This window comes from Enhydra lutris, unplaced genomic scaffold (assembly GCF_002288905.1).
Source record: "Enhydra lutris kenyoni isolate GAN:26980312 unplaced genomic scaffold, ASM228890v2 scaffoldscaffold13, whole genome shotgun sequence".
NCBI lineage: Eukaryota > Metazoa > Chordata > Mammalia > Carnivora > Mustelidae > Enhydra > Enhydra lutris.
This window is the reverse complement of record NW_019154097.1, coordinates 47,116,130-47,129,293: the sequence shown is the minus strand read 5'-3', so window position 1 is coordinate 47,129,293 and position 13,164 is coordinate 47,116,130. Positions and strand designations below refer to the sequence as shown.

General features: G+C 51.6%; 1 protein-coding gene across 3 annotated transcripts; it reads right to left on the bottom strand.

The window, feature by feature from the left end:
• Positions 1 to 646: 646 nt before the first annotated feature.
• Positions 647 to 11,752, bottom strand: LOC111146400 (rhomboid domain containing 2). 3 transcript variants are annotated; one of them, XM_022501938.1, is made up of 5 exons: positions 9,766 to 9,828; positions 9,485 to 9,646; positions 9,005 to 9,412; positions 4,244 to 4,394; positions 647 to 1,595 (listed from the first exon to the last, which is right to left on the bottom strand). In XM_022501938.1, exons 3-5 carry the CDS (start codon positions 9,165 to 9,167, stop codon positions 1,238 to 1,240), a joined length of 672 nt encoding a protein of 223 aa, XP_022357646.1. In that variant the 5' UTR covers positions 9,168 to 9,412; positions 9,485 to 9,646; positions 9,766 to 9,828; the 3' UTR covers positions 647 to 1,237. The 3 variants fall into 3 exon arrangements, with proteins under 3 accessions (XP_022357646.1, XP_022357645.1, XP_022357647.1); XM_022501937.1 differs by lacking the exons at positions 9,485 to 9,646; positions 9,766 to 9,828 and adding an exon at positions 11,505 to 11,752; XM_022501939.1 differs by lacking the exon at positions 9,485 to 9,646 and having other exon boundaries at positions 9,766 to 9,829.
• Positions 11,753 to 13,164: the final 1,412 nt, after the last annotated feature.

Genomic DNA, 13,164 nt, shown 5'->3' with positions numbered 1-13,164 from the left:
GATGGTCACACATCATAAGGTCTATGACAACACTTGTGGCCAGTCTGCGGGCTTTCTTGGCCACTTTGGGGAGCTCCAGCCGATGGCTGGTTGACCAGAAGTCATGCTTCTCAGGCTGGGCAGGTGTCCATGGGCTCAGAAGCACATTCCTGTCCTCCATCTGCCCTACATCAGAGGGGCTGACCCCGCCAACTCCATTTCCTGGGCTTGTTTGCCAGTGGGCTCTGGCAGACCTGGTCCACGGGAAGCCCTGACGGTAGATCAGACGGTAAATGAGACGATGGGCAGAGGGACCGGCCTCTTCTCAGAGCCTCTGGCTTCATGACCAGGATGTCACGCCAGGCAGCGCTTCTCGTGCAGTCCCAGCTTGGAGGTGCCCGCTAGGGGGCAGCAGTGGTCCCCGCTGTTGCCAATCCCAGGGCTGCCAAGCTTCCCGTTTCCCTCTTTAGCTACCCCAGCACCTGCGCCACTCACCCCCCACCCCATGTCAGATCTCCACTGGGTGGAGGTCGTCAGCCTGGCTCAACCTGATCTACTTGTCTTCACCATCACACCCAACACTGCTGCCACCCCAACTCCCAACTCCGCTCTCTCTCACCCCAGCCGGATCACAGAGACACCACACAACACACGCAGGTTGGAGGCGGGTTCTTTATACAAAGGTAATCAACACTGTGGTGCTACCAGCAGGCCACCGCGGTTTGCAATGGCCCGCCTCACCACTCCTGGGGCAGAAGGCAATGGGGGGGGGGGGTCATGGTGGGGGGGGTGACACTACATGGGCCCCAGGACTGCTGAGCTAGAAGCTCCCGAAGGGCAGACACAGACACACCGACACTAGAACCAAGAGCACCACACACGAAGACAGGCAGGAAATGCAGAGCTAGAACGAGCCCCTGGCAGCCACCGACCACCCCAGGGCGCTCTCCTCCCAGGCGTTCTTCGGGAGGCAGTGCGGCAGGTGGGAGCCAAGGAGCCCAGCTGGGCCGCTACGGAACTATGGGACCTAATCACGGAGCGTCTTGCCCTCTGCATCTGTAAACTGGGGACAATCAAATGCACTTCACAAAGCTGTCATGACGACTGCAACAGGGATATATATCAAAATACTCAACACAGAGCCTGGCACATAGAGGTGTTCGATAAATAATTTTTTGTCAAGAGAATCTTGGCTCCGTTCAGAGAGGACCTTCTTCAGAACGCCAAGATGTGAGACAACTTCCCTAGCAATTCTCTTTCAGGGGATCAGGACCCTCGAGCACTCCTTGGAGCCTGCAGCCGCCGGCGTGGCCAGCGCCCCAGAATACACAGTGCCAGGGCAGTTGAGGGGGGCGGGGGGCTGGACCCCCAGGGAGGCACCCGCGGAAGCCGGGTAGACGCCGGAGGAGTTGGGGGTTGTGCCAAAATGGTTCTGTACGTAACACAGGCCGGAGGCTGGCTGGTACGGAGGCAGGCTGGGCATGTGGCCAGGAGAGCAAGCCGGCCAGGCAGCTAGTTTCTGGCCACTGGCGTGCTGCATCTGGGCGACAGGGTGGCTCGGGGACAGGTGAGGGTGGCCACTCTGTGTGGGGTAGGAGCCGGGCACGGGGTTCAGCCTGGAACGGAACAAGAGAGAAGATGGTCACTCCGCTGGCAACGCCCAGGCCCCAGCAGTCACTGGACGTGAGAAAGGCTCGGGTCACTGGGCCACTCTGTGTGACAACCTGCTCTGGATATGTGCTGTAACTAGGTCCAAGCACCAAGTGAGGAGGCCGGTTAAGCTGCACCGGTGAGAAAGCATCCCCCGAGAGGGGAGGCCCACTCACAGTCCCACAGGAAGCCGGGAGGATGAGGGGACACGGGGCTCGTGACTGAGGCCACCTGAGGCGTAACTGCTCATAGTAGTTTGTCCCCCAGATGGAGACGGGACCTGATCGCAGCTGTCACTGTGTCTGTGACCAGCTCGGCGATGCTACCCAAGGAGAACGGGCCAACTTCTGTGGGAGGGAGGGCAAGAGGGCTCGACCGGGGGGTAACACAGGGCTCGGGCCCAGGCCTTGTCTGCTGTGAGGTTTTCTACCTGTGGCTTTCGGAGCGAAGACTCACAGCTCCAAGTCCCGACCGGCATAACCGACGAGCCAGATGTGTGCAGCTGCCCGTCTGGAGACGAAAGAACCAGCGCCCCTCCCCCCCACCACCACCATAGACACGTGTGGCTGGGACCACAAATGGAGACACAGCCTGTGGGTTGTGTCCTCTGAGCCTCTGCGCAGAGTTTCAAATATGGAGAATGACCGCCAACACCACGGGTGTTTGTTAGGTGACTGGACCGAATCCACACACGGTTCAGCTAAAACCTGACTTGACAAATGAGCCACTTAAGGGGACACGTGGGTGGCTCAGTCAGTTGGGCATCTGACTCTTGGTTTCGACTCAGGTCACGATCTCAGGAGCGTGAGATCGAGCCCCCGTCAGGCTTCAGGCTCGGCGGGGAGTCTGAGTGAGAGTCTCTTTCCCGCTGCCTCTCCCCCTACCCCTCTCTAAAATCAATCAATCAATCTTACAAACAAACAAACAAAAAAAAAAACATCAAATCAGCTGCGTTAAGTACAGGAACAGAGCAGTTAACATTAACATCTCACTTCTGCGACTCTTGAAAGCGCAGAGAATCTGGATTACCAGAAGTTCACCAGGAGCCTCCGGGAGGCAAAAGCATCCAGACCGCTGTGGAGTGTCAGAGCAGACACGCGTGTTGTGACGCCTGTGTCCCACTGTTGGGCCTGCTGAGACGTCATGCTCTGTTCCGGGGGCCTGGGGCAGGCCGGGATGATGAGGGATCGTATACCACGCCATGTGAGGGACACGGAAGGACCTGAAGGGTCACCACCTCCCTGCCCCAGATCTGTCTGTCACGATGAGAAGGCATCAGACCCGGCACTGACGTGTCCCAGGTGCAGCAGGGCAGCCGCTGCTGTGTGTGGAAGGACTCTCTCATCAGGGGCTGCCTTGGCGATGAGCCCCCAGCGAGGACGGGGGTGTTAAGTGGAGGTCAGGGGACCCTCAGCTGTCTGAGGGGAGGCTCCTTCACAGGGGGCGAGTTTGTACCCAAGGACCCCTGAAGTCCCCTCTTGAGCCTATGAGAACAACTAAAGGCCTAAAAGCTTCAATACTCCTCTAACTGAATTTCCAGTCTCCCACATATTTAGACCCCAGGGATACTGTGCCTGAAATTGGGCAAGGGTGCCATTTCTGGTTCTCCCAGTACCCCCCAATACTCCAGCCCCCGATGTCCCCTGCCTTTGAAGTCAAGGTCAGAGGGCCCTGAGCTGGTCAAGGCTGGGGGCGCCTGCCTCCGCAAATGAGCTACGAACACCAATTCAGCCAAAACCCTGCATCCGGGCCGGCGTGGCGCGCAGACCCTATCCCACAGCTGGCTGAAGGCAGAAGAGGGCCGCCCGCCAAGCACCTGAACTTCACACGCGTCCTTTCTGTTGGGGGGCCCCGAAGGAAAGAGAGTCTCCTGCGTGGAGAGGTCCCAGCGCGGATGCCCCAGGGAAGGGCACAAGAGGCCGGCAGTGGGGAACAGCAGAAAGGGGGTGGAGAGGACCTGAAGAAGAGACCCTAGCTGTGGACGAGGCTCTCCTGCCTCTGCGAGACACTCCTGTCCTCCTTGGGCCTCCTCTCTGCTAGGACGGAGTGAGGCTGCATGAGCCTGGTCGGCCGTGCGGACAGGCGGCTTCTCGCCAATGCGGTGTGCTTTGCAGCAACAAGGGCTGGTGACAATGCTCGATGGGGCCTCTCCCTCCCACCGTCTGTCCCACGTCACTCGGTGGATACATGAGCACTTGAGATGCCTTCCCTTTCCCCTGTTGGCTCAGTGCCTACTTCAGATGCAGCCAGGCAGGACCTAGAATGCTCAGGAGACATCTGTGCGAGGACGTTCTGGGCCCGGGACCATCCGCACCCTGTTCCCTTTCCCCACGACACTGAACCAGTCACTTTCTACAGGCCCTGGAACGGCTTCAAGAATAAGCATTAAAAGTTCTGCAACTTGGGCGCCTGGGTGGCTCAGTCAGTTAAGCCTCTGCCTTCGGCTCAGGTCATGATCTCGGGGTCCTGGGATCGAGCCCCTAATCGGGCTCTCTGCTCAGCAGGGAGCCTGCTTCCCCCTCTCTCTGCCTGCCTCTCTGCCTGCTTGTGATCTCTCTCTCTCTCTCTGTCAAATAAATAAATAAAACCTTTAAAAAAGAGTTCTGCAACTTACTTCCGGCTGTGGGCTGCCCTTCTTTCAGCGGAAGAGCCCGAGATGTACTTCAACACCGAAATCCTCCTCATGAGGCTGAAGGGGAACTTCTGGTCGAGCTTCAGCGCGACGCGCTCAGAGAGGTCGATGGAGTAGCAGTAGGTGAGGCCGTCTGAGGTCGGCGTGTTAAGTAAAACTAAGGCAGCTCACGGGAGGAGGGCCGGACACGTTCCCGTAGCACACACGTTCCCACGTTTATCCCACAGAGGGATGAGCACCTGCTCTACCCTACGCTGACGCTGACGCTCGGGGGAAACCAAGAGTTGTGCTTCTGTCCCCGGCCCCTCAGAGGGAACAAGGCCCGGCAGTAGAGGATGGAGGCGGTCTCGATACCCGCTGCAGGGACTGACAGTTTCTTGTCCGCTTGTCCCCAAACTGAAGGCACTCTGCCTCGATGTGACCGAGTGAGCCTCACGTGGGCCTCACTGGCAGTACTTGCCCCACGTGGTCACCACCCCCCGGAAGTGGTCTGAGGTCATCCAACCTGTGTCAACCCGCCACCACCTAGGCGGCCATAAAGACTTTCATCTTTATGACTATCGTCAGCTTTTGTCTGTCCGTCTAGCCATCTATCCATCCCTTTGACAAATACTTAATGAACACCCATGATACACCAGGAACTGAGGAACGAGTGCCAGAAAGGAGTAAGTCTTTGGGACAGAGGAAGTGGTGATAAGCCATAGCTTATCTCTGAAACAGCAGGCTGGGGACCCTCACCCAGCGTAGGGAAATAGAGAAGGCTTTCCCCGGGAGGCGAGGTGCGTGCTGAACCCTGAACTGTGAGCGGCGGCGGCAGCTGGCGGAGGGTAGTGGTGGAGAGAAGGTAAGGAAGCCCCGGGAGCTGTTCCTTGAGGCCGTGTTCTCCGCTGGATGCTACTGGCAGTCTGATCAAGACGAGTCTGCTAGGTGAGACTGGTCCACTCATTACTGGACATTCGGTGTCCCCAGTCACCGGCCACCAAGTGGCAGCAGCACCTGGCCACTGTGAAAACCAAAAATGCCCCTGCATGCTTCTATGTCCTCTCAGGGAAGGCAGTATTATTTCCAAAGACTGATTTCCAGTGACAACCAGGGCTGCGAAGAAGTCCGAAGTTGTCCCGGCTGATGACTTCAGAATGCTCTTAACAATCAATTCTGTTTCTAACTCTGACCAAGTCCTGGTACCAGACTAGTCCTCCCACCACAGATAACTGTAAGCTGGACACAGTATTTTATGCAACGATCTTCACACTTTGGACAGCAAACACTGAACAATACTAAGTAGTCTGATGTATGTGTAATTGGTACCCTAGAAGGAGAGGAGGAAACAGGATAGGAAAAAAAAATCTTGGGGACATAGTGATGCTAATTTTTTTAGACTAGATGAAAACTCTAAATTCAAAGATCCGAGATCCAATGATCAACTCCAAGCAAGGCCAACGCAAAGAATATCACCACAAAGGCATATGATAATTAAATAGCTGAAAACCAGTGATAAAAAATAGTCAAAGGAGCCAGAAAAAAAACAATGAATTATGTAAGGAAAATAGTAAGAATGACTACTGATGCCTCATGAGAAAATGATACAAACCATTAAGTCATGCAATGACATCTTCAAAAGTGAAAGAAGATCAGAGAAGGCCAGAATTCTGTATTTAGTGAAATAAAGGCATTTTTAAGAACCAAAAGCTGAATTTGTCACCAGCATACCCACTGTATAAGAAATGTTAAGTGAGGTTCTTCAGGCAAGAGGAAAATGATACCAGAAGGAAACTTGGATCCACACAAAAGAATGAAGAGCATTAGAAGGGGGCCTGGGTGGCTCAGTCAGTTAAGTGTCTGCCTTTGGCTCAGGTCATGATCCCAGGGTCAGGATTGAGCCCTATCTTGGGTCCCCTGCTCAATGGGGAGTCTGCCTCTGCCCCCACTCGTGCTCTCTCTCTCTCTCGCTTTCCTTCTCTCTCAAATAAAATCTTTAAAAAAAAAAAAAAAAGAATGAAGAGAATTAGAAATGGTAAATTTGTGGGTGAATGTTATTTTTTTAAAGTAAGAAATATATAATTGATTGTTTAAACAAAAGTAATAGTGATGTACTATGAGGTTTACAATACCTGTGATAGCAGTAGAAATAAAACATAGACACCACCACAAAGGATGGAACAAGAAAAATAGGAATACAATTCTGTAAGATTCTTAAGTTATATACTAAGTGGTATATTACCCCAAAGTAGTCTCTGATAAACTAAAAATGTGTATTGGAAACTCTAGAACAACCACTTAAAAAATAAGGCAAAGAGGTATAGTTAATAGCAAATAGAGCAAACCTGTAAGAGCCTATCTTTAAAAAATGAAATGCTGAAGGGGAACCTGGGTGGCTCAGTCTGTTAAGTGTCCAACTCTTGGTTTCAGCTCAGGTCTGATCTCAGGGTCGTGAGATCAAGCCCCGTGTTGGGCTCTCTGCTCAGTGCACAGTCTGCTTGAGTTTCCCTCTCTGTCTGTGCTTTCCCTACCTCAAGTAAATAAATACATCTTTTTAAAAAAAACAAAAAACCTAGAAAAATACTCAGCTGAAGTCAGGAAAAGAGGGAAAAAGGAACAAAGAGAAAACAAAGAGCAAGACTTAACCTCAACCATATCAATAATTATACTAAATGTACATGAGCTAAACATGCCATTTAAAAGGCAGAGATGGTCAGACTGGAGAACTAACTACATACTATCTACAAGAAACATGTTTTAAATACAAGGACACAAACATGTTAGAAAAACAAAGATGGAACAAGAGATACCACACAAATCCTAATTTTAAGAAAGAAAACCAGAATAACTACATAGTAGTATCAGAAAACAAAGACTTTAGAGCAAAGAATATTACCAGAGATTAAAATGGTCCATTTCACAATGATAAAAGGTGAGTTCACTGAGATGACATAATAATCCTAAATGTGTATGCATCCAGTCATAGAACTTCAAAATACTTGAAGACTGACAAGAATTGAAAGGACAACATAGACAAACCCACAATTTTAGTTGGAGATTTCAATAGTCCCCTTTCAGTAATTGATAGAACAAGTGTAACTGTATAGAAGGCTAGAACAATGTCAACACCTTGACCTAACTGACATACACTGAACATGACACCCACCAACTGCAGAATGTCCATTCTCTCTTAAGTACACATAGAACATTCACCAAGATATATCAAATGCTGGGCCAGAAAAATCTAAAAAAGTTCTCTGACCACATGAAAGGAAATTAGAAATCATCAACAAAAGGAAATCTGAAAAATCACCTAAAACTGAGAAATTAAGAAACTCATTTGTAAATAACCCTTGGATCAAAGAAGAAATCCCAAGGAAACTCGGAAAACACTTCTAAGTCAACATAAAAATATAACATCAAAATGTGTGGGATGCAGCCAGAGTGGTGTGTACAGGGGAGTTCATAGCTTTAGATTTCTTATTAGAAAAAAAAGGTTCAAAATTAACAAAATAACAATTTTAGAACAAGATAAACAAACTATGTGATCAATGTGTATTTACACACTGCCTACCCTAATAGCTTACAGAATCACAGATTGAAAGAGATTTTGGGAATGTACCTTATTCAACCTCGAACACTACCAATTCAGGTATTTAAAAAAAGGAACCCACATTAGGGCGCCTGGCTGGCTCAGTCAACAGAGTGTGTGACTCTTGATCTCGGGCTTGTAAGTTCAAGCCTCATGTTGGGTGTAGAGATTACTTAAAAACATTTTTGGGGGGGGGGTGCCTGGGTGGCTCAGTAGGTTAAGCCTCTGCCTTCGGCTCGGGTCATGATCCCAGGGTCCTGGGATCGAGCCCCACATAGGGCTCTCTGCTCTTCGGGGAGCCTGCTTCCCCCTTTCTCTCTGCCTGCCTCTCTGACTACTTGTGATCTCTATCTGCCAAATAAATAAATAAAATATTAAAAAAATTTTTTTTAATATCATAAAAAGAGGAGTGCCTGGGTGGCTCATTCAGTTAAGTGTCCGACTCTTGATTTCTGCTCAGGTCATGATCTCAGGGTCGTGGGACTGAGCTCCACGTTGGGCTCAGTGCTCAGTGCAGAGTCTGCTTCTCCCTCTCCCTCTGCTCCTCTCCCCACCCTCCTTCTCCCTCTCTAAAATAAATAAATAAAATCTTTAAAAAAAAAAAAAGTAACAAACCAATTTTAGAACTCCAACCTCCAACCTCCCTTCCCACTCGCCGCCAACCATCACTGCCAGAATACTTACACAAGGGATGTTAAGGTTTATCCTCAGTTTCTAATCACCCATAAAAGCCTATCTCTAAAAAATTCTTTTCTGACAGACTAAATCAAACCGAACCAAAGCAAACAAACCTGTTTCCTCTTCCTTTCATGGAATATCTCCAGCTCATGGGTCTTTCAGATTCTTTCAATGAAGCTTCTTATCATAATTAGCCAAATGTAGGTTTACAGTTCAGTTTACGAGGGGAAAAAACCCCAAATCAGAGTATTTCAAAGTGGCAGTGCTAAGCTGGGGTGAGGAGATAGCTACCTATGTTGATGGTTTTCCAGATGGGGAAATTCTGGCCTAGAGGGGAAGTGACCCACCCAAGACCACGTGGTTTTCAAAGCTGAAGCTTGAATCTAGATTACCTGCATCTGAGCCCACAGTTCTATCTACGAACCCCCAGACCCTCCACCCTGGTTCACTCTTTGGCAGGTCACCACCCTCTAGTTCCCTTCTGGAAAGGATACACGTTAGCCCAATTCCAAGTCCACAGACATTACTGAGGAATGAGGTCTGGGGAATGAGCCAGGAGGCGCACAGAAGCAGCCACGGCACCAGCATCGAGGGCACAACCATGCCAAAGACCAGGGCCCTCCTCATCCGAGAGCGGACAGAGTTGACTCCCAGCATGGCAAAAGCCACGGGGGTGAAACCTCTAGCATCTTCCACCTCCCCCAGCTTCGACAGCGACGACACAGCTTCAAACGACAGGAAGATGATGGCGGAGAAGATGGCGAAGATCACGGTGAAGAAGCAGTGGCGGACGGTGCCCACGGTTCTCTCGAAATTGCCAGCAAAGCGCCAGATGATAATAGCACCGCAGAGCAGGGAGACCGGGTTCTCATAGACGAAGATGTACGTCACCAGCCTGTAAACTGCAGGGGGAGCAGGGTTAGAGGCCTGGCAGTAGAGGGGCTCTAAGGAGGGCGAGCCAGGTTACAACCCACCTCAGAAAGGGGGCGTAGCTGGCTGTCGGTGCCACCGAAAATCAGCCAGGAGCCACAAGAGGCAGGGGAAGGCAACAGTGGAGGACCCAAGACTCAAAAGCAGAGCTGTGAACATCCAATATCCAATCCTTGCTCTTTCCCGGACCTGTAGCCAGTCCGTGACTGGCTTTCACGTGGGGGAAAAAAATAGAACCCTTTTTAGCATGGGATGGTCTTTGAATTGGTAATGTGCTTTAGAATCCCTTTTTTTTTTTTTCTTTTTTAAAGATTTGCATACTGACCTATCTCACCGGGCAGTTTGAGGATTAATTAATTGTAACAGCTTCAGGGGTGGACTGAGTGGGTGTCACTTAACACTCTTTGTGCCAGTCTCCTCGGCTGTAATCCTGACCTCTCCTTCCATAGTGGCTGTTCAGAGGAAGAAAAAAGGGACCATGAATTATTTTGTACCTAAAAAGATCATAAAACTACCACTAATAAGATAGACACGCAGACGTCTTTCTTGAAAGCGCTTATCCGATCTTACAGGTAGAGCAGTGCCTGATATGCAATATGACTGCAAAGAAACTCACTCGTGTCTTTCTAAAAGCAGTCATCGCTTCCAAACTCTTATGTCCCCGCAGGCCAAAACGGTAAAATGGAGGAGGGGACTGGTGAAGTTGCAGTAATACTGAACCTTGGGGGTGGAAAGGCTAAGCCGTGGAATCTTGGCTCGGTCACGTCCAGGCTGGCGGAGGGTTCAGTCCAGTCACAGGCCTGCCAGCTTTAGTGTCTTCATTGTAAAGTAATAGGATCACAACTGAGGCCTTGGAAGGTCTCTTACGTGTCAAATACTCCCACGCCCATGAACCCCACACTCAGAGAAGCTGTGAACTCAAGTGGGGAGAGGGGAGCTCAGTTGACACATTTTGCATTTGTCTAGGGGGGTATGCTCTGTGTATCTACATTGGGGAGAATGGTCTGAGCAGGGAGGCAGGCTATGAACCGTATACCTCGGCCGTCTCTGTAAGGTTGCACCATCTCAAGAGAACTTCACGATTTGCTGAAATCATTCCAAGTACAAAGTGAAATCCCCAGTATAAATGTGAAGATTCTAGAAGCAACTTTATAGGGTTTGGGTATTAGACACCCCTAAGGCTCCAGTTCCAAAACATCACACAGTAAGAAAAAAACAAAAACAAAACCTGTTGCTGTCTCAATTGCATGACTTGATAGCTCTGCGACACCCCCGCATTAAGGCCTGTTTCACCCAAATGATGGCGAATAATAAAGCCTACGTCACTGGGATGGAGATTAATGCTCCTGAGTGTGCTTTGCGAAATAACAAAAGGGATAGAGCTTTCTCATTTTCCTCCCCAGAAAAGAAGGGGGAAGAGACAGAGAATGGGGATGTCTCTTGCGGGTGGGTGTTTATCCTGAATCGATCTGCAAAATTTCTTAGCTGTAGATTACACAAACACCTGTTTCCCAAGGCACAAGACGTCTCCTTGTTGGGGAGTTGGGAATCGGAGTCAGGGTTAAGATGCACACTTAAGAGGAAGCAGAAGACGTTCTAAACCCCAAAGAGGCCAGGACGCTTCCAGGGGTAGCCACAGACGATGCTCAAGGTGTTGACGAAGGAAAGAAACACTGTTCCCGGGGTGCGGGGCAGGGATGGGGGTGGGGGTGAGGCCCCCAGCAGACGTCGGTGTGTATGTGAGCGGGAGAAGACAAATCCTTCTCGGGGAGCGAGCATGGGCGAACGAAGCGAATGGACGCGGGGCCTCAACCAGGACTGTGGCGCGGGAAAGGGGGGCGATTTCGGGCAGGGGAGGATCACAGCGATGACGGGGATGCGACTCTGGAGGGACTAAAGACGCGGGATGCGAGGCCGGTCCTCCGGGCGGGGAGAACGATGGCGCGGGCGGAGTGGCTGGAGGTGAGGCCCGACGGCGCGGGGAGGCCGGAGCCCGGAGCCCGGGGCCTGGCGAGGTGCGGGGAAGCCGGCTGGCCCCCGCGGCCCGGCCCCGCCCCTGCTCACCTTGCCAGTTGCGCAGGGCCTCGGAGCGCAGCGAGAGCCCCGACGGCGCCAGGGGAGGCTGCAGCAGGAACAGGCGGGGCCCGGACACCAGCAGCGAGAGCAAAGCGGTGAAGAAGGTGGCGGATGGCACCTCGGGACACAAGGACCAGCTCCGGTACCCGGGCTCCGAGGCCGCCATGGCCGCCGTCGCTCCCGCGCCCCTTCTTGGCGCCCGCGGCTCCTCGGCTCCTTCCGCCTCCCTGCGGCTGTCACCCCTGGCAACAGCGGCAGAGGCGGCCGGAAGCCCCGCCTCCCCGAAGCCCCGCCCCGCGCCGAGCCGCCCAATCCAGTCGCGCAGGCCAGGGGTGTCGGAACAGCGCCCTCTGGCGTGCAAGGGGCTGGGACCTCGCGCAGGTGCCGGGGCTGCGTCCGCTTGCGGGGCGCGGGTTTGGATCTCGTGGGCTCCGCTCCAGACGCCGAATGATTACTGTGTTGCGGTTTACAGAACTCTTCCACGCGCACGCGCACGCGCACGCGCACGCACCTGCCTTATCTGTGCTTATGCCCATTCCACCGATGAGGAAGCTGAGGTCTGGGGAGGGCCCTGGGTAATTCAGTTGAAGGGCAAAGGCAGATTTCGAACTCAGATCCTGCCCCTGCTAGGGCTTGGAATTGGCCGGGAGTACAGTGGAGGCAGGCTTCAGTGGCTGGATTGGAGAGGAGCCGGCAGATGAGGGCGAAGCGCTAGAACGTAATGGAGGGGAACCTGAGAGTCTTTCCATCCTCTATGTGCAGTGCTAAAATATAACTCTATGATTTTTCAGATGTTAATATAAAGTAACGGGACATGTTTAAATGAACACTGGGTGTTTCTAAACTCGTGCTGCTCATGGTGCAGCAGTGGGCATAAAAATTAATTGAGGTTTACTGAACAGGAAGCAAAAATATGAATCAGGGGTGTGGCGAGCTGCTAAAATCTGCAAATGGGAACTTGGGTTGCTGGAACCAGGTCCAGGCCCTGGAAAGAGGAAGGGGTTGGTGGTCCCGGCTCCTCGGCGCCAGTCCCGCAGCTCCAGGAGTTCTGAGACTACTTCTAGACACACACTCTGGAAAAGGATGTAGAAAATTAGAGTTAGGGTGCCTGGGTGACTCAGTGGGTTAAGCATCTGCCTTCTGCTCAAGTCGTGATCCGAGCGTCCCCAGATCGACTCCTGCCTCTGGCTCCTGGTTCAGCAGGGAGCTTGCTTCTCCCTCTGCCTGTGACTCCCCCTGCTTGTATTCTCTCTCCCTCTGACAAATAAATAAATACAATCTTAAACAAGAAGAAGAAAGAAAGAAAGAAAGAAAGAAAGAAAGAAAGAAAGAAAGAAAATTAGAGTTTCTTTAACAAAAGGAGCCCAGTTTGGGAAGGAAGGGGGAGGGAGGACTTCAAATCATATCTGATAAGTAACAATTAATTAAAGGAACCAGAGAGACGTCTCTGGAGAAGCTTCAGGGGTCCTGAACGGGGCCTGGGAACTATGTCAAGAGTTGTCCCTAAGGTGAGGGAGTAGATTTATTCTGTGTCACTCCAGAGGGGAGCACTGAGACAGAAAGGTGGAAAAGACAAGAGACCATGTGACATAAGGAAGAACTTCATGACAGTTTGGGTTGTCTGTCTATGGAATAAGCGGCCTTGCTC

Coding starts and splice junctions, on each gene's coding strand:
- LOC111146400 (XM_022501937.1), bottom strand. CDS start 11,682: ATGGCGGCCTCGGAGCCCGGGTACCGGAGCTGGTCCTTGTGTCCCGAG. Junction 4,395..9,004: donor ACTTGGAATTGGGCTAACGT/GTATCCTTTCCA, acceptor CGCCGACCTCAG/ACGGCCTCACCTACTGCTAC. Junction 1,596..4,243: donor AGGGCAGCCCACAGCCGGAA/GTAAGTTGCAGA, acceptor GTTCCGTTCCAG/GCTGAACCCCGTGCCCGGCT.